This window comes from Prionailurus viverrinus, chromosome F1 (assembly GCF_022837055.1).
Source record: "Prionailurus viverrinus isolate Anna chromosome F1, UM_Priviv_1.0, whole genome shotgun sequence".
NCBI classification, from domain to species: Eukaryota; Metazoa; Chordata; class Mammalia; order Carnivora; family Felidae; genus Prionailurus; species Prionailurus viverrinus.
This window is the reverse complement of record NC_062577.1, coordinates 32698494-32723865: the sequence shown is the minus strand read 5'-3', so window position 1 is coordinate 32723865 and position 25372 is coordinate 32698494. Positions and strand designations below refer to the sequence as shown.

The following is a 25372-nucleotide window of genomic DNA, read 5'->3' as shown; positions in this document are numbered from 1 at the left end:
GGTCTCATTTCAGAGAAGTTCTGTGCTATTTTCATTACTATAGTTTTCATTACTATAGTATTTCATTACTATAGTATTCATTACTATAGTATTCATTACTACAGTATTCTAATAAGAGTTGATATCTGGTGGCATATCCTCTGCCATGTACTTCTTCCAAGATTTATTTGGTGATTCTTGGCCCTTTGCATTTCCATATAAAATTTAGAACCAGCTTGTCAGTTTCCACAAAAAGAATACTACTTGAATTGGCATTGGGTTTCTATTGACTCAGCAGATGCAATTGTGGGCCACTTACATTTTTTAATTTTAAATTCATGAACATGAATTTTTGAAATTTTTGAAATCTTAATAATATTTGCCAATTTACATTATAGAAAATAATGTAAACATAGATATGTAACATTGAAAAATGTAACATTTTCTAATTGTTTCTTAAACACGCAATCATTTGACTTTGGAACCAACAATCTTGCTAAATTTACTTAGAAATGCAGTAGTTTATCTGTATATTCTTTTGGATATGCTGTATACATAATCATGTCATTGGTAAATAATTATCCTATTTTTTTTAATCTTTTCCTTTCTTGCAGCTTTTTATTTCTCTTGCTTTACTGCGTTGGCTAGAACCTCCAGTACAATGTTGAATGGAAGAGAAGATACTGGGTTTTAAAAAAAATCTTTTTGTAATGTTTATTTATTTTTGAGAAAGAGAGGCAAAGTGTGAGTGGGGGAGGTACATAGAGAGAGAGAGAGAGAGAGAGAGAGAGAGAGAGAATCCAAAGCAGGTTCCAAGCTCCAAGCTATCATCACAGAACTTGACGTGGGGCTTGAACCCACAGACTGTGAGATCATGACCTCAGCCAATGTCAGATGCTTAACAGACTGAACCACCCAGGTTTTTTAATAGTCATTATATTGGGTTTTTAATATTGGTTTTTTAATAGTCATTATAAAGCATGATGTTTACAGAAGGTTTTAGGGAGATATTCTTTATCAGATTAAGGAAGTTGCTTTTTATACCTAAATTGCTAAAAGATTTATCACGAATGTGTATTCTAATTTATCACTGTTCATCTAATGAGATGATCAGATCCTATTTCTCCTTCATTGTGTCGGTTTTTGTGCTTTTACATTGATCTCACAAGACATTATTGTTGTTTTTATAAAAAGAGTATTTCGGGGCGCCTGGGTGGCGCAGTCAGTTAAGCGTCCCACTTCAGCCAGGTCATGATCTCGCGGTCCGTGAGTTCGAGCCCCGCATCGGGCTCTGGGCTGATGGCTCAGAGCCTGGAGCCTGTTTCCGATTCTGTGTCTCCCTCTCTCTCTGCCCCACCCCCGTTCATGCTCTGTCTCTCTCTGTCCCAAAAATAAATAAGTGTTGAAAAAAAAATTTTTTTAAAGAGTATTTATACTCCTCCATCTATTAACTCTTTCTGCTATACTTCCTCCAAACTGCAGTTCAGTCAGTTCTTTATGACACTATTTTCCTTCAATCTAAAAAATTATCTTTTAGCATTTTTGTATTGTAGGTATTCTGGCAATAGATTCTTTAAATATTTTTCTAGGCATGCTTTCGTAAAAGTTATCACCCCTGTTTTCTGGCTTCTTTTAAAATTGATTGATCTTGATTTTTTTTTTTTTTTTTTTACAATATTACTATGATGTGTCTAGGTAAAGTTTTTCCTTTTTTTTTTTTTTTTTAGTATTTGTATTGTTTGAGTTTGTATGGCTTCTTGAATCTGTAGGTTTAATGATGTCTTTTATTGGTTTTGGAAAATTCTCAGCCATTACTTCTTCAAATGTTCACGCCGTGTGTTATTGCTCCCCTCTCATTATCGGAATTCATTTAAACATGCATTAGGCCTTCCTTATCCCTCTATCCTATAAGTCTATTACTCTTTTTTATGTATTTCTGATCCTTCTGTGTCTCTGTGTTTTATTCTGGATATTTTCTTCAGTCCTGGCTTCCAATTCATTGATCTTTATTCAACTGTGTCCCACCTGCTGTTAATTGCATCAGATTCTTAATTTCAGTAACTGTATTTTACAAAGACAACAACTTTTATTTGATTCCTTTCAAAATTTTCCCTGTTGTTTTTAATTGTTTCTTGTTCTTACCAAAAGTTTGGGTATCGTATATTTTACCTTTGAATAGATAAACATAATTATCTTAAATCTGTGAGTGAAAATTCCAATAGCTGGGGTCCTAACGGTTCAGTTTCTATTGTCAGTGATTATGCTGCTTCTAATTCATGTTATTTTATCTCATTAAGTATCTCATTGATTGTATGTCAGGAATTATACTTGAGAACCTTTCTCTGTACAAATAAATTCAAGGTCTTAGAAAACGAACCTTCTTTAAGAAGGATTTTTGTTGTTATTTCTTCCAGAAACCTGGGGACCTAGCAGTCTGGGACCACTTTCATTCAATTTCAGAAACTGTTATTTTTCTAGGCCACCCACAGTACTTGAGGAACAACTCCAGTAATCTTGATTCCCAAGGCCTATTTCTTTGAGGTCCCTATAAGTATACAGCAGAAGATATTACCAAGGCTTCCACCTTGCAAGATCTGGATTCCACTTTAGTTCCTTGACTCCTTGAGACTATCAAAGTCTGCTCACCACTCAGATCCCCCCTCCTGATTCAGCTATCCTTCCCGCAGAACAGCAGCCTAAATGCCTCTTACCCAGCTTTTTATCTTCTATCAGATTATGGTCTGGTAATGCTTCACTAGTTCATTGCTTTCTGATATATCACAGACATAGTTTATATCTTATCCAGCATTTATAGTCTTTCTTGGGGTGGGGGGGAGAATGGAGGGGTAGAATGATTTAAATTGTTAAGGTTACCCTTATCAGAAGGAGTATCCTTCTTAAGAATTTTTATTTTTAATTTCAAGTGTTTTGGAGTTTTGGCTGAAGTTACTTCGTTCTAGTTATATAGTATTATAGTCGTACAATGTACTATGTCCTACTTCTAGATTTTCAACTGTATTGCGAGTTTTTTTTTTATGAACTAATATATGATCCCTTTTACATGGGTATCATGTTGTGATACCAAACTTAGGCTTGATGAAATGAGCTGGTAAGTTTTCTATTTTCTACATCTTGTGAAAAATTTGAAATTACATTTGAAAGTACATATTACCTGAAAGTAACTTGATAGCATTTTTATGTAAAATATTTTCTTCTATTCTTACAAGTTTCTTTGCCCATTCTGGCTTTCTGTATCTTCTTGAATGCATATTGGTAATTTACATTTCCATTTATATCATTTAGATTTTCAAAATGTTTAATTAACATATATTAGCCTACAGCTGTATAAATTTCTCATATATATGCAAATATATTTAATACTATTTCCCACTGTTGTATATCTGTGTTGTTTCTCTTCCCTTACATTTTTTTCTTTTAGCAAGGGTTTTTTTTTTTTGTTTTTTTAAAGCTTTACTGAGCTAATAACAAAAATGAAAATTAAGAAGGAAAATGGAGGGGCGCCTGGGTGGCGCAGTCGGTTAAGCGTCCGACTTCAGCCAGGTCACGATCCCGCGCTCCGTGAGTTCGAGCCCCGCGTCGGGCTCTGGGCTGATGGCTCAGAGCCTGGAGCCTGTTTCCGATTCTGTGTCTCCCTCTCTCTCTGCCCCTCCCCCGTTCATGCTCTGTCTCTCTCTGTCCCAAAAATAAATAAACGTTGAAAAAAAAAATTAAAAAAAAAAAAAAGAAGGAAAATAGAAAAGAGTAGGGGAAAGCTGTGTAAAGTATGGTAAAATAAAATGATCAAAGAGCTGTTTAAAATGAAAGGAATGTGAATTATATTAAAAATGCATATGCTTATAGGAAATAATGTAAGTAAGAAAGGCAGTACGCATGCTACTTATTATGCCCACCTAAATGACGACTTTGTACATTGAGGAGGGCACCTGTTGGGATGAAAACTGGGTGTTGTATGGAAACCAATTTGACAATACATTTCATATTAAAAAATAAATTAAAAATAAATTATGACTTTGTAAAAACATACCCACATGTGAGGAAAGATCAAAAGCAAATAGCAAATGTAAAAAGAGTTATACTCATTGGATCTCTGCCTAGTTATTTTAATTCACTATTATTTAAGTCACTGTCTCTTTTCCCAGGAATTCCTTGTGGGCCGCCCCCAAACATTGCCAATGGAAGTTTCACTAGCATCAACAGAGAATATTTTCCATACGGGACGGTGGTGACCTATCGCTGCAATTCTGGACAGAGAGGGAAAAAGCCGTTTGAGCTTGTGGGCCAGCCGTCAATATATTGCACCAGCAAAGACAACCGCGTCGGCACATGGAGCGGCCCTCCCCCTCAGTGCATTATACCTAATAAATGCACACCTCCGGAAATTGAAAATGCAGTAATAGTATCTGAGCGCAAAACCTTATATTCCTTAAATGAAATCGTGGTGTTTATGTGTGAGTCCGGCTTTGACATGAAAGGACCCTCCAGTGTGAAATGCCAACCTCGAAACAGATGGGAGCCACAGCTGCCAAGCTGCTCTAGGCGTGAGTCTGACTGAGGCTTTGAAGGGGCCTACAAATGGCATGAGTTGTAAAAGGATCAGGAGATTAGTGTTTGTTCCGGGGGAGGACGCGTGGGAAGCAGTGTGGGTCAATTTGGGGGGATGGAGCATGAAATTAAGAAAGGGGGCGTGTGCATGTATGTGTGTGTGCACTTATGTATATGTGCCTTCATTTTGAAAGCAGGAGCTTAGTTAATCAAGGAAGGAGACATTTGAGACTCTCCTATTGAGCAAGTCTCCGGGCGAAATACCAGCTCCAGTATCTCTCAAATATATTGAAAACTGAGGTGGACTTTCTAGTCAGCTGTGTCACAAGGACTCCAATTTTTTTAGTCTTTATTTATTTTTGAGAGAGAAGGCAGGGAAGGGGCAGAGAGAGAGGGAGACAGAGCATCCGAGGCAGGCTCTGCACTGTCAGTGCAAAGCCTGATGCGGGGCTCGAACCCACTAACTGTGAGATCATGGACCTGAGCCGAAGTCAGACGCTCAACCGGCCAGGTGCCCTGGTGATCAGCACCTTAAATGCATGATCTCATCTACCCTTCACAACACTCCTTTACAATAGGGCTATTCTTATATCCATATGGCAGTGAAGTTTGTTTGGTATTTCAGAGGTTGAGTAAACCGTCCAGATCACGTGCTATTAAGTGGAGTACCCAGGAATGGAAGCAAATGGGTCAGACTCCAGGGCCTGAGTTCTCTGGTCCTAGTTATACTTCTGTCAGCATCTCTCCCAGAAAATAAGAAACTGGCTTATGAAGACAGATATCATAGCCTCAGAATAGTGGCCAAGACCTTAGAGTTTGTCTGTTCTGGTCCATCTCCTACATTTTATCATTAGGAATCTCAAGTTGAGAGTGAAAGTTGCTTAAAGCCAAACAGATTTTCCCTCATTGTTCATTGGATATAGATTAGGTTGAAGTGCAAATGAGTTCAGATGCCTTGAGCACGAAGAGGGCTATGAATGGAGGTAGCCAGACCTTGAGTCAAATACTCTTTAAGCGATATGCCCTCTCGTTACAAGGATGGGTTTATTGAGTGGATGTTGTTCTCAATGGCTTATCTCAATGGCCTTGTATGCCACAATAGCTGCCTTAGGAGTGGATGGGTAAATGCTGTGGCTGATACGTAGGGACAAAGACGGACTTTACCATTCTGGTGCCAACTAACACCAGCCTTGTACAACCACTGAGAGCTGGAAGGACAAACAGACAAAGTGATATAAGTATGAATGATTACTACATTCGATCATAGGAGTACAGTAAAAGACATGGGAAATCTATTAAATAGATTTAGGCTCAGGCAGCCCTCTCCTCTGAAAGATGAGCCTGTAAATTGGATCGCCTTTCTACCAAATATGTGGGTGGAGAACCCCACCAATACTAATAACTCCATCTTGAATAGCCAGCACTAGAAGAAGGGACTTGTAAATGTATTTCACCTTGTGCTGGGGAGAACTTGGCTCTAATTATCTGCTTCTGACTAGCTGTGAGGTCTTCGGCTATATCTCCATATTTTTAACTTCTATATCAGTAAAAGGAGGGGGCTAGAGTATCGTTTGATTTCCCTTCTTATAACACCAAACCCCTTTAACTGTGTCTCTGCTCCTCAGAAGGGTTAGAATTTAGCAAAAGATATTTCTCCCTTAATGACTGGTACTTTGTGCCTGTTCTTTCCACAGTATGTGCGCCGCCTCCAGAAATTCCGCATGGTAAGCCCACCCCAAGCGACAAGGACAGTTTTTCCCCTGGGCAGGAAGTATTCTACAGTTGTGAGCCTGGCTATGATCTCAGAGGGACTGCTTCTGTGCGCTGTACGCCCCAGGGAAACTGGAGCCCAGCAGCCCCTACATGTGCAGGTACCTGTGGTTTCCTCTGGTTTGCAGATCAGTCTTCTTGTTCTTCACAGAGGCAGTCTTACCTCTTTGTTGTTGTTGTTGTTTTCCTAGTGAAATCATGTGATGACTTCCTGGACCAACTCCCTAACGGTCGTGTGCTCTTTCCACTTAATTTCCAGCTTGGGGCAAAAGTGTCCTTCATTTGCAATGAGGGGTGAGTATGATGACCTGGCATGGAGACCAGGGACTCGGTTCTGGATGCTAATATGCTGGCGCCCTGGGCAGTGGGCGTTTATCCAAAAAGCAAGCTGTCTAATGGAACAGAAGTACCAAAAAAAGACTAGTATTTGAGGCAACAATTGGGAAGTATTGTAGCAACCACATAGAACCATGAACGGATGCTTAAAAAGGAAGAACAGTAAAATATACTGAACAGCAGAAGTATAACAACAGATCTTGACTATTGAAGTGAAACTATTTATTACTACTGATGCCTATTTATTACACGTGTGAATAAAACGTAATTTGTAGGCGCCAAGGGAGAAATATTGCAGAGGGGTTGTTTTAAAAAAGTTTGATATAGAAAAGAAAGTTACTTATAAGATAAGTGACATGCAGGGACTGTTTCAAGGAAATTTGAAACCAGTCAGTAGTGAAATGTGGAATAGGAATGAAAGAGTAAATGGGAGTATTTTTAAATCTAATTATATGTCATCTGATTAGGATTAGGCTGTGTTGAAGGAGCATGAAGACTGATGTTCATGTTCCAAGCAATGTCATTAACTCTTTATGTGACTGTAAGTGATCTTGGTATTATGTTCCCACACCGCTGACAGGTAAAAAGCATGTTGTTGTCAGTACATTCCAAGGGCCCTTCATCAGGCATCAAATATCTGTCACCCAATAAACACCTGGAGGCAACTCGGGCAGCTATTGGTCCAACAATAAGCCAGATGTTTGGGGATGATTGTCCTCCAAAGAATCCTCTCTTCTCACCTTGTCTTATTTTTCCTAGATAATTTGGTTTTCCCATCAATAATCTGGATATGCCACAGGTGTCATTCGGGAACATTCCGAATGTGTTGGCAAAAAAGGGCAGTCTCTGATGCCTTTCTCTTTGCTAACTTGAATTGGAAGTTGTTTCCCTCCTGGTCCAGTAAGAAAGGAAAGGGCTACGGGTTGCGTTAGAGGACAAAGTTCCTTACAGAGACAAATAGGGAGCTGTCCGAGGGCAGTCAGGGGCAGACGACCTCCTGAAGGCCGAAGACCAGAGACAGTTGTTACCGCTCTGTCCTCACTGGAAACTGCAATCTCTCCAGACGTCTTGGTGTCAGTCCCTCTATCAGCTGAGAAAACAAATGAGCGGAACTTTTTCACCCGGGGTTTAACTTAGGAACGAAACTGGATTTCAGCAGAAGGACAGGAGCTGAGATCTGTCAATGAAGGGGAGAGAGACACGTGCGCTCGCCCGGTCACTACTGCTTTTGTTCCTCAGGTTCCGTTTAAAGGGAAGTTCTGCTAGTTACTGTACCTTGGTTGAAATGAAAAGCCTTTGGAACAACAGTGTTCCTGTGTGTGAGCGTGAGTACAAGGGATACCTGTTGAGGTCTGCACCTTCCTCCTTGTTTGTTTGTTCAATGTGCTTTGCCTGTAAAATTATCTAACGTTTGCCCCTCTGTTTATCTTCACTTTTGATTGAAATATTTCTTTGTTGCAAGGATTGTTTCTGGGGGAAATAAATCTGTGCATCGTGTGTTTTGGATACCATCCTATAAACGTTTACGAGCATCCTTTGCGCTACAGGTGGAAAGACATGCTTCACAGATGGAGAGAAATTTAAGGCCTGGGCCCTTTTTCCTGTCAAAAATGATACTCCCACTTCTGCTTTTCTGTCCTTCCTTCAATCATCTATTCATTCCTGTCCTCATTCTTTCCACAAAAATTTTTGAGCACCTGCTATGTGCCAACAACCAGTCTTCTAGACACTAGGAATATACCTGTCAACAAGAAAGACTAGGACCCTGCTTTCGTGTTGTTTATATTCTTGTGCAGAAGGAAAGACAAAGAAAACAACAAGCAAACGCATAAATAGATGATTTCAAATAACGCCAAGTGTTATTAAGAAAAAAAAAACAGAGTGATGCAATAAAATGGTTATATGAAGGGGGATAAGGAATGCCAGGAAAAGAATAAAGTCTCCATTTAAAATAAGGTGATTATAGAGGGGCACCTCGGTCCCTCAGTCAGTTGAGCATCTGACTCTTGGTTTCAGCTCAGGTCGTGATCTCATGGCTTGTGAGGCTGAGCCCACGTCAGGTTCTGCACTGGACAGCCTGGAGCCTGCTTGGGATTCTCTCTCTCTCTCTCTCTCTCTCTTTTTCTCTCTGGCACTTCGTCCCTTGTTCATTCTCTCTCTCTCTCTCTCTCAAAATAAATAAATAAACATTTAAAAATAATAAATAAGTAAAATAAGGTGATGATGAGAATCCTCACTGAGAAAGTGACATTTGAGTATCGATGGAAAGTGGTTACTACCAATGGACATAGACAGAGGAATAACTTCCCATACAGATGGTATAAAGGCCCAAGGCAGACACGTTCCCGGCATTTTCTTTGGCAAACCTGTTTTTGACATGTTCTGATGTTTTGACATGTTTTGACATGTTTTGACATGGCTGATACAGAGCGAGCAAATAGAGGAGTAGTCGGAGGTGATAAAAGAGCGGTAAATGTACATCCCGTAACAACGTGGGTTTTCATTCTGAGCAAGATAGAAAGCCACTGGAGCATTGTAAGTAGAAAAGTAACATGATGGAATTTATTTTTAATGATATCACTTTGGCTACTCTAGAGAGGACTCAGTTGGAAGGAACGTACCTTAGATCGAGAGTCCCCGGAAAACAGTGTTGGAGGCAAAGCATAAATTGTCATGCTCTATTCGAGGGTGCCGTTCTGGAGCAACAAGAGTGAAGGAGGAAAAAAGGGTGCAGGAAGGAAAGAAAAGCTGATAAATAAAATATGTTGTGTTGCTGAGGTGGCCGTAAGCTTTACCAAAACAAGCAAACAAAAAAACCCAGCTGGCTGTTGGCTCATATAACACATCCCTGAAGAGGTTCTTTGAAACCAAAACTGTCTAGTAGAAAGAGAAAGAATGAGCAGTTTATTTGCTGGATCTTCCCTGTCTCTTGTCTCCTGTTTATCCCAAGGGTATTAAGGCCCTTGTTTCTATGCTGTATTATCTCATCCCTCTGGACAAACTCTGAAGACACCGGAGCCCATGACCTGCTCCATTTAAGACCAGAAGTGGTGGAAGGAGCCAGAGTGGCCATGGATCCCAGTCCTATTGGCTTGGATGTGGGAGTTACTGTGACCTCTACGTAATGTGCAAGAGCCCCTATCTCCCCCTCACTTCCGGGGGGCTGAGACAGCCAGTACTGTTAGAAAAGGAGGTGACGGGGTGTCAATCAGCATTCCCAAGTGAGAAAGGGAATGCTTTCTCCCAAAGGGGAGAATGCTCCCAAAAGGGAGATGCAGCCAAGGAAATGTAGGGGGATGGCTGAGGGTAAAAGTTGGAAGGCTGTTACACAGATCTAACCACAGATGTTGGATGGCAGTGGGAGAAGAGGTAAGAAGTGGTCACAGGCTAGGTATATTCTGAAAGGTGAAATGACACAATTTGCTGATGGTTTAGAAACAGAGTTTTTTTTTAATGTTTTTATTTATTTTTGAGACAGAGCATGAGCAGGGGAGGGGCAGAGAGAGAGACACACACACAGAATCCGAAGCAGGCTCCAGGTTCTGAACTGTCAGCACAGAGCCCGACGCAGGGCTCGAACTCATGGACCGTGAGATCATGACCTGAGCCGAAGTTGGATGCTTAACTAACTGAGCCACCCAGGCGCCCCAAGAAACCGAGTTTAAAATAGAAATTCAGTGAGATCACCGAGGGGGGGAATGGGGCCAGAAAAGGGATGCAGGGGCTGAGCCTTGTAAATCCAACACTAATAAGTTGGAAAGGTGAGAATGAATCAACAAAAGAGATGAAGAAGAAGCAGCCAGTATATTAAGAGAAAAACCAGGAAAGGAGGAGGTACAGGCTTCCAGTTATAGAACGAGTACATCACGGGAACAAAAGATGCAATGTAAGGAACACAGTCAATGATACTGTAATGGCGATGGGTGCGGACATACAGGAGCTTCACTTGTGGAGAGCAGAGTGTAAGATATGGGAAGGGATAGGGTTGTCCAGTCAACCGTACCCAGGGAGAGAGAGAGGGAGACAGAGACAGAGAAACAGGAGGGTGATATACCTTAGAAGCCAAGAGAAAATTCTCTGAAGGAGGTGAGATTCTCCAGAGAGGTCAAATAAGATGGTGGAAAATTATTATTGGGTATAATGACTTGAAGGTACCAATTGGCCTCAACAAGGAGTTTCAGTGGAATTGTGGGACAAATGTTCTGATTGGAATGAGTTCAAGGGGGAATGAAGGGAAGGAAGGGAAGACCACAGACCACATCTCAGAGGAGTCCTGGTGTCACAGGAGTAGAGAAATGGGATTATTGCTGCACAGGGAAGTGGGATGAAGGGAGCTAGTTTTTTGGTTTTGGTGTGTGTCTGTGTGTGTCTCTGTGTGTGTGTGTGTGTGTGTGTGTGTGTGTGTGTGTGTGTTTTAATGTTTATTTTTGAGAAAGAGAGCTCAAGCAGGAGAGGGCAGAGAGAGAGGGAGACAGGATCTGAGGCAGGCTCTGTGCTGACAGCAGAGAGCCCGATATGGGCTCAAACTCACAAACCATGAGATCATGACCTGAGCCGAAGTCAAACCCTCAACTGACTGAGCCACCCAGGCGCCCTAGTTTTTGTTTTTAAGAGGACAGAAATATAATGTGTTAAATACAGAAATACTATGAATATATTCAGTCTGCCCATTTACTTCTTCACTAAAACAAACAGGATGTTGCTTCACCTTCTGATCATAACTATTGAAAAATATGTTTACAATAGAATTTTTTTTTTCAAATGAATGTTTTACTCTAAAATTGTTTGGAACTTTTGTATTTCTATAACGAAAATTGATCATTATATCCTTCATATTTGGAAGCCAGCTATTTGAAAATGTTAACTTTCCTGGAATATAGTTAATTAAGAAGCATGAAAGAAAGAAAACAATGCTCCCAAGAAGCCAGATACAGCTAAAATCACTTGCTAGAGGAAAAACGTTGGTTAGGTTAGTCCACCTTTGATTAGTTTATCCATAATCCTTTCAAGAGTATCATCTTCCCAAATACAGATCAAAGCAGAAGGGGAAAGGAGCTTCTCCAGATCGTTATTTAAAAACAAACACACAGGGGGCGCCTGGGTGGCGCAGTCGGTTAAGCGTCCGACTTCAGCCAGGTCACGATCTCGCGGTCTGGGAGTTCGAGCCCCGCGTCAGGCTCTGGGCTGATGGCTCAGAGCCTGGAGCCTGTTTCCGATTCTGTGTCTCCCTCTCTCTCTGCCCCTCCCCCGTTCATGCTCTGTCTCTCTCTGTCCCAAAAATAAATAAACGTTGAAAAAAAAAAAAAAACACAAACACACAGGGGCGCCTGGGTGGCTCAGTCGGTTGAGCGTCCAGACTCCGTCTTGGGTCATGATCTCACGGTTTGTGAGTTTGAGCCCCACATCAGGCTCTGTGCTGACAGCTCAGAGCCTGGAGCCTGCTTTGGATTCGGTGTCTCCCTCTCTCTCTCTGCTTCTCCCCCGCTCTCTCTCCTTCAAAAAAATAAAAACATTAAAAAATTGAAAACAAAAACGAATAAAAACAAACAAACAAACAAACAAACAAAAACTCCTGTAGAAACCAATAAGTATCTCAAAGTCGTAAAACATTTCTGAGTCTTCTGGGGCATGCACAGGGCCATTGGGATGTTTCATTTCATTATGATGGCGTCACTACAACCATTCATTTTGCTTTGGAGCCTAACAGCCTCAAGTCATCAAGAAAAGATGAAATCAGTGATAGATAGTAAATGTATAATATATTTTGAAAGATTTCTCTGGGATGAAGAGCCTCGATGTTAAAAGATTTGGTCTATCTTGTACTTAAAATAGTAGGGGATGTACAGTAGGTCCTCAAAAAAATTCCTGTTGAATTAATGGATAACTTTCTTATTAAATGAATGCCTTTCTTGTCAATGTGGTTAAGATTTTTGTCTATTTTAAAAAAATGAGCTCTCAATTATCCAGAAGTTTTACGTCTTCAAAGAGTTCAGGATGATTAAGTCCCTCCTGGACGTTGTAATAATAAACATTGGTTTCAGTGTCATTTCATTTGGAAGCATCTCAACAGCGGCCTAATATATTTATTTTATGGTCTATACTCTCCCTGAGAGTTTAATCATTTAATTGGCTACACAGTCACAGCATCCCATAATTGTAGAATCAACTCGGGTTAAAATGTAAACATTTTGATGTAACTTACAGCTCTTGTGTTCCTTCTAGAAATCTTTTGTCCAAGCCCTCCATCTATCCTTAATGGGAGCCACACCAGAACTCCTCAGGGAGACGTTCCCTATGGAGAGGAAATTACTTATATGTGTGACCCCAGCTCGGCCAGAGGGATGACCTTCAACCTCGTCGGGGAGAGCACCATCCGCTGCACAAGTGACGGTGAAGGGAATGGGATTTGGAGCGGCCCTGCCCCTTCCTGTGAACCTGCTGGTCCTGCTGGTCAGTACCCACGTACCCCAAGTGTCTTCAGATTATCAGGCCCAGATCCTTCATATGTCTCTAAGATTATGGTGTGTGCTTGTGAGTTCAACTTTGTCATAAGTGGAAGTGTCAAAGTTCTAAAACTCTTCTTGCTGGTGCAGTGGTGAGCAGGGTGGGGTAAGAAGGGAGAGGGACGGGGAGGGGAAGATCAAAAAGAAAAACGTATTCACTGGAGAGGACATGAAAACAACTGGCTATGAACAGTAACCAATGGCGGATGATTGCCAAACACTCCCCGCAAGTTCATCATCTGCAAAACTGGCAATATGGATATTATTTAGCTAAGGCTTTAGCCGGTCCTGTGCCAAATAGGCTAAGTGACCAAAGAGACTCTACTTTTGTAGCTTAAGACCTTGACTCAAAGTATGCCCATCTGTCCGCTGGCTTGTGGGGCCCACCTTAATCTTTGCCCTTGAACTTACCCGTTCTGAGAGTTAGAAGCAAGGAAAGATCAGCTCAAGGGAAAGAGTATGGAAAGGAAGAGGCTGTTTCTTCCGAAGGACTGAAAGTTACCTGGTTCTTGAGGACTGACTGTAGGCCTTCCCAAGACAGAAGCAGGGTACACAGGGAGGTGGCACCAGACTTGGGATACCACATGACAGAGAAAAGCAATCCGATGAGAAAAGGCAACACATGATAAAACGCGTTTAACTTTTCTTTGCTGCCCCTCCCCTTCCCAATAGAATCTAGTGAGATTTCTTTAAAAGCAGTTGCCTAGGCCACCAGGCACGCTTATTGAATGGGCAAACAGAAGCAGTCTCCTCCAAAAAGGAGATCGTTGAGGTCAGACTCTATTTGAAATATGCAGCACACAATATACCCTCTCATAAAAAAAGACATAGCTTCTTTTTTTTTTTTTTTTCCCAGTGCAAAAAGGTGTTTTTATTAAAGGACAGAGACAGGGCCCATGGGCAGAAAGAGCTGCCTCGGGACCTTGAGGAGAGACTGGTTATATGGGTGGGGGTGGGGGGCATGGGGGGGGAGGTAAAGGCAAGGGGAAGGGGAAGTTTCCAAAGGGATTTTTCATATGCTAAAGAAGCTACTTGATGGCTTTGTCTGTTTTGTCCTTTTCCTTAAATCTCTGGTTTAGCATCAGAAGAAGAGCGCTCTGTTCGTTCCCTAGGACTGCGTACAAACTACCACAAACTAGGTGGCTTAACACAATAGAAATTTATTCTCTTCACTGATCTGGAGGCTAGAATTCTGAAATCAGGGTTTTGGTGGGGCCGTGCTCCCTCCTGTGACTCTAGAGGAGAATCCTCCTTTACCTCTCTTAGATACTGGTGGCTCCTGGCATTCCAGGGCTAGTGGACACATCATTCTGATCTTTGCCTCTGTCTTCACATGGCCTTCTCCCCTGTGTCTCTGTGTCTCAAATGTCCCTCTCGTTTCTCTTATAGACACCACCAGTCATTGGATTGAAGGCCCACCCTGGTAATCCAGGATGATCTCATCTTGAGATTGTTACCTTAATTATAGCTGAAAAGATCCTTGTTCCAAGTACGTTTCCATTGTGAGGTCCTGGATGCATGTGTCTTTTCGGGGGACATCATTCAACCCACTACAAGTAGTGACTGCTATTTAGTGCCAGAGAAGCTACTTATGGTGGACACCCTGAGAATGAGGTTGGGAGGAACAAATGGAGACAGAGGGTGAAATATGTCTTGATGGATATGAGTACATTAACGCTAATAAATGAGGGTATGAATGGTTAACTCTACACAGAGGCAGTCTGATAGGCCTGACACATGACATCCTTAGCTAAAATTCTTGCTTTGGGTGCCCAGGTGGCTCAGTCGGTTACGCGTCCGACTCTTGGTTTTGGCTCAGTTCATGATCCCATGGTTTGTGAGTTTGAGCACCGCATTGGGCTCTGTGCTGGTGGTGTAAAGCCGGCTTGGGATTGTCTCTCTCCCTCTCTCTCTGCTCCTGTCTTGCTTGTGCTCTCTCTGGCTTTCAAAATAAATGAATAAACTTTAAAAATCAATGAAATTCTTGCTTTGGTGAAACAAGAGCAAAAAGGCCAAAAAAGTGAATCGTCTTCCAAGTAGTAAAAATTTCCTGATGAGTACATGCTGCTGGAAAGCCCCATCCTAAGGTAACTTGAAGGGGAAAAAGACCTTTTGCCATTTTTAGAAGTCTGTCTCCATGAACCCATCTATCAGCTTAACTGGACAGAAAGAGGAGGAAGGGCGGAAATCTCTCGGCTCACTTTTGTATTCCTGTGGTTTTGCTCTCCAGGTTACTGTAAAGCCCCAAAACAGTTTCCATTTGCCAAGCCTACAACTCAGACTGATGAATCTGAGTTTCCAGTTGGGACATCTTTGACTTTTAAATGTTCCCCTGGGTATTTTGAGTCTACGTTTTCTATCACCTGCTTGGAAAACTTGGTCTGGTCCAGTGCCGAAGATACGTGTAGACGTGAGTAACCCCATCCTGGGAGCTAATTCATGTATGTCAAAGTGTCTGTGGGATCTCATTTAATTTGTTCAAATTTTGTAGACATCTAAGTTTGCCCACAGTATTTAAATGGAGGGTGAACTTGTAGGTCAGCCTTTCTTACTGCCTGGAGTTTTTGCAGTCTTGACTCAATGTTTATTTCGCAAGAATGTCTCTCACAAAAGGAATCAGAGGGGAAGTTTCCATTCCCTGGAGGTTACTTTTGATGGCTAAAACCATGACATGAGTGAAATAGGGACACAAAAGAAAATCACGTAGATCACAGTGACCTGTGTTTCAATAACCAAGATGGAGGGGAAATCTCAAATTTTGAGGCCTTTGATTTAGGCTCGTGGGATGAGAAAACAATTCTTTATCCATATATTTCTTCTGTTGGGAGACTCAGGCATCATCTTTTAAAAAGCAGTACCCCAGAGCTGCTTGAGTCTGAAGTTGGTGCACTTCCTCAATGTGGTCAATCCTTTGGAACAATCAGAAGTATACAGACTGTTCAGTCTGCTACACTCCAGACTGAATCGTAAAAGCAAAGGTAATTTGAACTCTACACCTAGTCCCAATTTTCCTTCTCTCCCATAGGAAAATCATGTGGAGCTCCTCCAGAACCCTTCAATGGCATGGTACATATAAACACAGACACCCAGTTTGGATCAACAGTGAATTATTCTTGTAATGAAGGGTGAGTTGAAAGCACTATCCCTGGAATATGAGTTTCAGAACAACAATGCTATCTCTGACCTACTCCCAACCAGACACCCTAGACTATCATCTACACTTCAAAAAGTTGTCAATAGGAACTCCCGGATAGAGATGATAGCTTGAACATGGGCATATGACCAAAGGAATATAAAAAAGTAGCAACAGCTGGAATGCCCAGATGGCTCAGTTGGTTGAGTGTCTTGACTCTTGATTTCTGCTCAGGTCAGTATCTCATGGTCTGTGGGTTCAAGCATCGTGTTGGGCTCTGTGTTGGGCACAGTGCAGAGCCTGCTTGGGATTCTCTCTCTCTCTCTCTCTCTCTGCCCCTCCCCCCACCTCTCTCAAAATAAATAAGTGAACTTTTAGAAAAAATAATTTAAAAAATAAAATAAATTCTAAAAATAAAAAAAGGAGTAGCAAGCAATTTGTATTTTAACTAGAGGACAGCACCAGGTTCCTGCGGAAGGTAGTATGTGTGAAGCCTGGTAAGATATTCACTGGATAAAAAGGACCAGTCTATTAAATGAGTAAAAGGAAAAATGCTACTTGTACCATGCATGGAACATTCTTTAAAAAATTTTTTTTTATTTATTTTTGAGAGAAAGACAGAGTACAAGCAGGGGAGGGGTGGAGAGAGAGGGGGACACAGAATCGAAGCAGACTCCAGGCTCTGAGCTGTCAGCACAGAGCCTGACACGGGGCTCGAACTCAAGCTCTGCGAGATCATGACCCGAGCCGAAGTCGGAGGCTTAACCAACTGAGCCACCCAGGTGCCCCCGTGCATGCAATGTTCTTAACTAAGATCAGCGAGCACTATAGCTGAATTGGAGGACCTTGAATCAGGGGTTGCAGGGTAAATCTTAACGTGATAGCAGCTCTGGGAAATGTAAGTATGAACATGCACAGAGCGGGAACATTAATGAGTTCTTGCTCTGAACTTTTCTTTGGCACAGGGAACCATGCCAGAAACATCGCCTCAACTTAGAGGGAGCAGTTAAAGAATGCGTATTAATTTTCAGTTGCCACAACAAATTCAGAGAAAAAAATAGAATTTTATTGGATTGTAAAATCCAATGAATTTTATTGGAGTGAACATATTTATTGGATTGAACATATATTCATTAGACATACTTGGAAGCCACGAATAACCCAAAGATCAAAAAAATCACCACCCACAGTTCTACTACTCATCATAGTTAATATTTTGCTATGAAGTCTTCTAGCCTTTTTTACCTAAAATATGCATGTGACCCACATGTCAGTTGAGCTCAGTTACCCTTAGAAGAGAGAGGTGGTTAAATTGGACACAAGTATCAATTGCATTATCTGGAAAGTATAGATTTTGCCCTGCTCACCCCTTGCCCCCAACAAGGAGTTCTGACTTCTTAGTTCATCAGTCCTTCAAATGACGGGAGCCCCAGGCAACACCAGGGACATATCAAGGCAGTGACAGGACAGCCCACAGAATGGGAGAGAATATTTGCAAATCATTTCTCTAATAAGGGTTTGATATACAGACTATATAAAGAAGTCCTGCAACTAAACAACAAAAAAACTAACAACCCAACTTAAAAATGGGCAAGGGATTTGAGTAGACATTTCTCCAAAGAGGACAGACAAATGTCCAGGAAACACATGAACAGATACTAAATATTATTAGTCATTAGAGAAATGCATATCAAACCCACTCCATACCTTATAGGCTGGCTATAATGGAAAACAAAAGTATGGTGAGGATGTGGACAAAATGGAACCCTTGTGATTACTACTGGGAATGTAAAATGGTGCAGCCTCTGAGAAAAACCACTCGGTGATTCAAAAGTTAACACAGAATTACCATATGATCCAGCAATTCCAATCCTAGGTACATATCCAAAAAGATTAAAAACATACACTCAAACAGATACGGGTTTATCAGCTGTTCTACCTATTTTTAAATACATCCTGATACATTTTATTTTTCCTTTATATTGATACATCTCATGGATGTTTTCAATTTCATTAAGATAGAGAGGATATAATATTTTGATAAAGTATTGAGTTTTTTTAACATCTGTGATGATAACTACTTTCTCGTTCATGTATATATATTTGTAGATGTGTCATTTTGTGAGGTTACAATTGGCCAAGTTCTGTTTATTTCAATTGACCACTTTAAAGAAATGGCTCTTAGATTTATTCATCATTTATATTCCATTTTTCTTACTTATTAATTTATTTTAGTAATTCCTCAGACCAGCTTCTTTCATATGTTCATGTTTATAGTCTTTAAAACATCTGATATAAAATGTTGTGTTCATTTATTTGAAAATTTTCTTGTCAAATAACAAAAGTACTAAATATTTCTCTAAGGATGGTTTTGGCATCAGTGTCCTAGAAATTTTCAAAGAGTAATATTTGCATCAGCATTTGTAATGAAGTAGCTGAATAATGTAAGGTTTATTACTACAGGCTGTTAAGGCCAATTAACATTATTCAAACTCGAACCTCAATATCTGTCATGTGAATTTGAACAAATTTGTTAAACTCTCTGTTTCCTCTTTTGTAAAATGGGAGCTATGCATAACATTCACTTCAAAGCATCATTTTAAAGATTAAATTAATTGGGGGCGCCTGGGTGGCTCAGTCAGTTAAGCGTCCGACTTCAGCTCAGGTCACGATCTCGCAGTCCGTGAGTTCGAGCCCCACGTCGGGCTCTGGGCTGATGGCTCAGAGCCTGGAGCCTGCTTCCGATTCTGTGTCTCCCTCTCTCTCTGCCCCTCCCCCATTTGTGCTCTGTTTCTCTCTGTCTCAAAAATAAATAAACGTTAAAAAAAATAAAAAAAAATAAAGATTAAATTAATTGATGCAAAGCACTTTGAAGAGTTTTGGGCACATGACTCAATGATCATGCGTCACTGTTATCCTATAGGTAATCTGCGATGGCTGTTTTACTTTCGTCTTTGACCAAGATCCAAAACTTTCAATTTTGTGTTTATTCTGTGATTATTAATTCCTAGTGTTGTTATATTATAATGAGGGTGTAGAGCTGTTTTGATTTCTTCTCTGTGCAAATTCTTGGGGTACACTCTGCCGAGTGATATGATACAACTTTTATAAATGGCTCCTGGAGAGAAAGTTTATATTCTCTGTGAGATGCAAAGTTTAATACACAATTGTGTTATGATTTATTGTTATGATTTATCATATTGTTACATGATTTGTGCCGCAGAATCCTATCTGTGAGCAACTTTTAATCACTTGCAGCCTATTGAATATCTCCATAGATTCCCTCTACTCCCAAATACTTAGAAGTCCGTGAACAAATAGGAAGGATGGAAGGAACACCACCCTCCAGCCCTTAATTATCCCATCCCTGACCTCATGCAATGGACTCTCCGATGCCTGTCTCAGCATGCTTCTCACAGTGTGTATTATTTGCTTATAGGGAAGGGAATCTCATGGCTTTTCTTGAACAGTGGTTTCGCTTTATGGCCACCCAAATTTCTAATGCTGATGGAAGCTAAGGAGTAAGGCTTGAGTACAATTATGAGTTTCAGAGAGATGGGTAATCGAGTCAGGAAGAATTACAACATAATGGCGATTGTAGCATATTAGTGTCTTATAATACTTTAAAAAATATTCACTGTTTTTTACAGCCACACATAGGCTGGAACCTGCTTCACATTTTTTTTTTTTACTCCAGTTCTCTAACTTAGTCATAGTGAACACATTAAGAGCAACCTCTATAGTCAGAAGTCGAGCAAATCCGTGATGTTGTGCTCGTAAGACAACTTTTAAATGTAGGACAGAAAGCAGGCGGAAGAAAACATACTAGTGGCTCTCAAGCTGTTTCTTTGAAGAAATTTTGAAGATTAAATATTTGTTGGCACATTTGAAAGGATTTTACACTGTAATCAATGAAAAGTAACAGTAAGTAAAATTCACTCAATTTGTCTACAATCTGTCAACAAAAGTGACTCAATATGCCTACAAAAGTATTCACTGTCATTGCTATGCCCACATAGCTCCCCATCATCTTTATATCACTATTTTTGCAAGAGCTGGTACATATTAGGGTTAGATTAAGATATAAAAGAACAAATAAAATAATAGGAGCTTAAACAAGATAGTAGTTTACTTCTCTCTGAGGTTAAGAACAGGGGCAGTCCTTCAAAGAAGACTGTAAAGTTTCCAAGTCCAGGCTGATACCTGGCTCCATGATCCACATAAACCTGGGATCCTTCTATTTGAGACTCTGTGTCATCACATGGCCCAAACTCCAGCCAGCAGAGAGAAATAATGGAAGAAGAGAACACCCATTCCTTTAAAGACACTTTCCAGAAGTTTCACAAGACCCTCCAGGGGCATCCCTTTAGCCAGAACTTAGCCATATGGCTGTACGCAACTGTAGGGAAGCTGAGAGATGAAGCCTTCAATGAGGTGGCCAATGGCCCAGTTAAAAACACACAGTTTCATTACTAATGAAGAAGAGGAAAGGAGATACTGGAGATATCAGTAGACTCTGCTACAAATGGTTACTGTCCTGATCACGTGTCTTGGGTAATCAAGAAGCCAAGTTCTTAGCTGTTCCAGTAACTGCTCACTATTATATGACATTGCATTATATCCCTTACCTTTTACTTAATCAAGTTTAACCCTACTGTACATGGAACACGTGAATGGTTTAGCTGGATATCCTTTGTGACATGTCTTACAGTAACTGTATAGTTACCTAATCAATAAAAAATAAGTGATGACAAAATGTTCCGAATTTTGTGGCCTACTTTGAGTGATTGATGGCAAAATAGGTAAGTACCCCTGCCTTTTACATTTAAGGTGTGAAGATGGTTAGCTGTTTCCCCTGCTTCTCACTTTTGAATCTTCTTAGTAAGGCCATCTTTCTGTCCTTTGAGTACCACATGCTTGATCTCTAGGCAAGGTGCTAGAGGATGTGAATATTTCAATAAGGCATCTTCCCTGTTAATCAAGGAGCTTATCATTTCCTTGATGGAAGTGCGCATGAATAAAATAACTCCTGAGGTTCCCTAAGGACAAGTACAAAATGTCCCACGATGAAGGGAATTTTTGTGTTCAGTGGGGAGGGACTAGCAGTAAACATGGATAAAAGCAGTAAGAATATAAGCTTGTCCTTAGAAATAAAGGACTAATTCGCAGATAGAGATGAGGTTTCTTCCTTGACTTCTCCTGTTTGAATCTTCCTGTAATTTGTAGCATCTACCTGCAATTATTTTCTCATGGTGACTTAAGTAAGAAGTGTAGAGTATAATCATTTTTCATTCTTTGCTTCTAGGTATCGACTCGTTGGCTCCCCTTCTGCAGCTTGCCACCTCTCAGGCAATACTGTCACTTGGGATAAGGAAACACCTATTTGTAAGAGTGAGTCGAAGTATTTTTTCCCATAATTCCCTCTGCTCCATCCATATCTGCCTCATGTTACGAAGAGGAAATCCAATCCATCTTGCAGAGAGTAGTCTCCCTGATATTTGAAATCCAGAGTCCTATGCTACATAGTTGTCCAGATTTTTCTTTATTTTAGGAGGTTATTTGTCTAAAACTGTGAACCTGAACTCAGGTAAAATTGCTCTCCCTTCCTACTTTGATAGTAAATGCTTCCCAGTGTAAGGCTTTTCCTCATGACTAAATTAAAAGACATTGAAGAAAATAAAATTTGTCTCTGCCACCTCTTAGTAGCATATGCTAAGCCCAAGAAGTAGGTAACGCCCTTTCTTATTATTTTTACTCTGAAAAAGGAAATAAGATCTCATAAATCTTAGCGATTGCCCCAAGCCTCTGATCGTTCTGCGCTTTATCCTTTCTTTAAATTCTTCCAGGTTGTATTTGTTCTTGATTAGTTGACCCTGCATCTTTTCAGTGGGATATTGCAAAGTGAACCTCCAAAACTTTGAGGAACCTGGAAGAATGACCGATTGCAAATTGGTAAAATTGTAAGGCTCTGAGGAAGTCAAGATCAAACACACAGGACTGATGGCAGTAAAAGTGGGCACAAACGTCTGGAAGGCTTATGAGCAATATATACAAAAGCCTAAAGTAAATACCCTTTGACCTAGTAATTCCATTTCCCAGAGTTTATCCCAAGAAAATCATCATGGAATTTTCCCATGATTTTGGTTCACAGACACCAATGCAACAATACTTATGACAGTGGAAAATGTTAAAAATCTAAATGTTCAGCATGGTTGGAAAATAGCTAATGGAAGAAATAAAACTTATTAAAAATAAGTCTGATAAATTTTTAAGAAATGTAAAAAGTATACCATGAGGAATTAGAGATTGCCCTTTTTAAATCAGACTGTTTGGTTTTTGCTAGTGAGTTGTTTTATGAGTCCTTTATATTTTTTGGATATTAACCCCTTTATCTGCTATATGAGTTGTAAAAGTTTTCTCCCATTCTATAGGTTGCCTTTTCATTTTGCAAATTGTTTCTTTTGCTGTGCAAAAGTCTTCAGGTTTGTTGTAGTCCCATTTGTTGATTTTGCTTTTGAGGTTTGTGCTTTTGGTGTCATGTCCAAAAAATCAATGCCTAGACCAATGTCAAGGGCATTCTCTTCATTTTCTGCCAGGAGTCTTATAGTATCAGGTCTTTGATCCATTTCGAGTTAATTTTTGTGAGTGGGGCTCTTGGCTGTCTTGCCAACTATTAACCGACTGTATAACCAGGAATTTCATTCAGGGCTTTCTATTCTATTTTATTGGTCTAGGTATCTGTTTTTGTGCCAGTACTCTACTGCTTTTATTACTGTAGCCTTGTAGTATAGTTTGAAATCAGAATGTATGATACCTCCAGCTTTGTTCTTTTTCATCAAAATCGCGTTGGCTAATCTGGGTCTTAGTGTTTTGATTTGTTTTTACATTGTGGTTCCAAGCAAATTTTAGAAATTTTTTTGTTCTGTGAAGAATACCACTGATATTTTGATGTGGATTGTACTGAATCTATAGATGGGTTTGGATAGTGTAGACATTTTAACAGTATTTATTTTTCCAATCCATGAACATAGGTTGTCTTTCCATTTGTTTGTGTCTTCTTTGATTTCTCTCAGCAAAGTCTTGTGATTTTCATTGTACAGATCTTTCATTTTCTTGGTTAAACTAATTGCTAAGTATTTTATTCTTTTTGATGTTATTGTTAATGGGAAATTTTTCTTGATTTCTTTTTCAGATGTTTCATCCTTAGTGTATAGAAATGTATCTTGATTTCATATCCTGCAGCTTTACTGAAATCATTGGTTAGTTCCAGCTGTTGTTTGCATTTGAATTTCCTATATATAGAATCATATCATCTCTAAAGAGTGACAGTTTTACTTCTTCCTTCCTGGTTTGAATGCCTTTTATTTCTCTGTCTTACCTAATTGTTCTAGCCAGGATGTCTAATACTACATTGAATAAGACCGGTGAGAGTGGGCACCCTTGTCTTGTTCCTGACCTTAGAGGAAAAGCTTTCAACTTTTCTCCATTGAGTATAATGTTGGCTGTGAGTTTGGCATATATGATATTTATGACATTAAGGTATGTAAATACTCCTTCTATACCTAATCTGCCAAGGGTTTTTGTTATGAAAGGATGCTGTGTTTTGTCAAATGTTTTTTCTGCATCTGTTGAGATGATCATGTGACTTAAAATTTTTCATTTTATTAATGTGATATATTATATTTATTGATTTGTGTATGCTAAAGCATCCTCACATATCGGGGATTAATCCCACTTGGTCATAGTGTATAATCCTTTTTTTGTGTTCTTGAATTTGGTTTGCTAATATTTTGTTGAGAATTTTTACATCTATATCATCAGGAATATTGATCTATAGTTCACTTTTTTTGTTGTGTCCTTATCTGGCATTGGTGTCAAGGTCTCATAGAATGAGTTTAGATGTAGTTTAGATGTAGTCCCACCTCTGCAGTTTTTTGGAAAGGTTTGAGTGGGATTGGTATTAATTTTTCTTGGAACGTTTGGTAGAATTCTCCAGTGAAGTGATCAGCTCTAGAGTTTTCTAGAGGATTCTGATTCCTGAGTCAATCTCTTTGCTTGTCATTGGTCTTTTCAGATTTTGTATTTCTTCCTGAGTTGGTCTTGGTAGGTGTTATGTTTCTAGAAACTTATCCATTTCTTCTAGATTATCTAATTTGTTGGCATATAATTGTTCATAATAGTGTCTTATGGTCTTATGTACTTCTGTAGTATCAGTTGTCTCCTTTTTCATTTCTAATTTTATTTATTGAGTCTTCTCTCTCTTTTTTTGGTGAGTCTGGCTAAAGGTTTGTCAGTTTTTGTTTACCTTTTCACAAAACCAACTTTTAGTTTTGTTGCTTTTCTGTTCTCTATTTCATTTCTTTCCACTCTGATCTTTATTATTTCCCTTCTTCTCATAACTTTGGACTTAATCTGTTCTTCTTTTTCTAGTTACCTGAAGTGTAAAGTTAGGTTATTTGAGGTCATTCAATTTCTCAATATATGCGTTTATCACCACAAACTTTCCGTTCCTAACTGCTTACGCTCCATCCCATAAGATTTGATATGTTGTATTTCCATTTTTATTTCTTTCAAGATAACTTTTTAATTTCCTTTTTGATTTCTTCTTTGATCCGTTGGTTGTTCAGAAGTGTGTTGTTTAGTGCACATATTTGTAGATTTTACAGTTTTCCCCTTGTTGTGGATTTCTGGTGTCCTATTATTGTAGTCAGAAAAAAATAGTTGGTATGATTTCAGTCTTCTTCAATTTGCTGAGATTTGTTTTGTGCCATATCAGATGATCTACCATGGAAAATGTTTTGTGTGCACTCAAGAAGAATGTGTATTCTGCTGCTGTTAGGTAGAATGTTCTATATATGTATGTCAAGTCCATTTGTTCTAGAGCATGGTTCAATTCCGATGTTTCCTTATTGGTTTTCTGTCTGATCTCTCCTTTGCTCACAGTAGGGGTACTGAAGTCCCCTACTACTACTGTAGAGTTTTCTGTTTCTCTCTTTAATCTCTCAGTATTTGCCTGATAGATTTAGTGCTCCAGTGTTGGGTGTGTATATTCGTACAATTGTTATATCTTCTAGCGATATTGACCCGA

At 39.8% G+C, this 25372-nt stretch overlaps 1 protein-coding gene across 2 annotated transcripts in view; it reads left to right on the top strand.

Annotated features, from left to right (window-relative positions):
• Window positions 1-25372, top strand: part of CR1L (complement C3b/C4b receptor 1 like) — a 66824-nt gene that overhangs the window by 19310 nt on the left and 22142 nt on the right. For both annotated transcript variants that reach the window (XM_047841161.1, XM_047841162.1), the window contains exons 5-12: window positions 4140-4538; window positions 6237-6413; window positions 6504-6606; window positions 7888-7973; window positions 12871-13098; window positions 15382-15561; window positions 16177-16276; window positions 21590-21675. In XM_047841161.1, coding sequence (XP_047697117.1) covers window positions 4140-4538; window positions 6237-6413; window positions 6504-6606; window positions 7888-7973; window positions 12871-13098; window positions 15382-15561; window positions 16177-16276; window positions 21590-21675 — 1359 coding nt within the window. The remainder of the gene's footprint in view (window positions 1-4139; window positions 4539-6236; window positions 6414-6503; window positions 6607-7887; window positions 7974-12870; window positions 13099-15381; window positions 15562-16176; window positions 16277-21589; window positions 21676-25372) is intronic.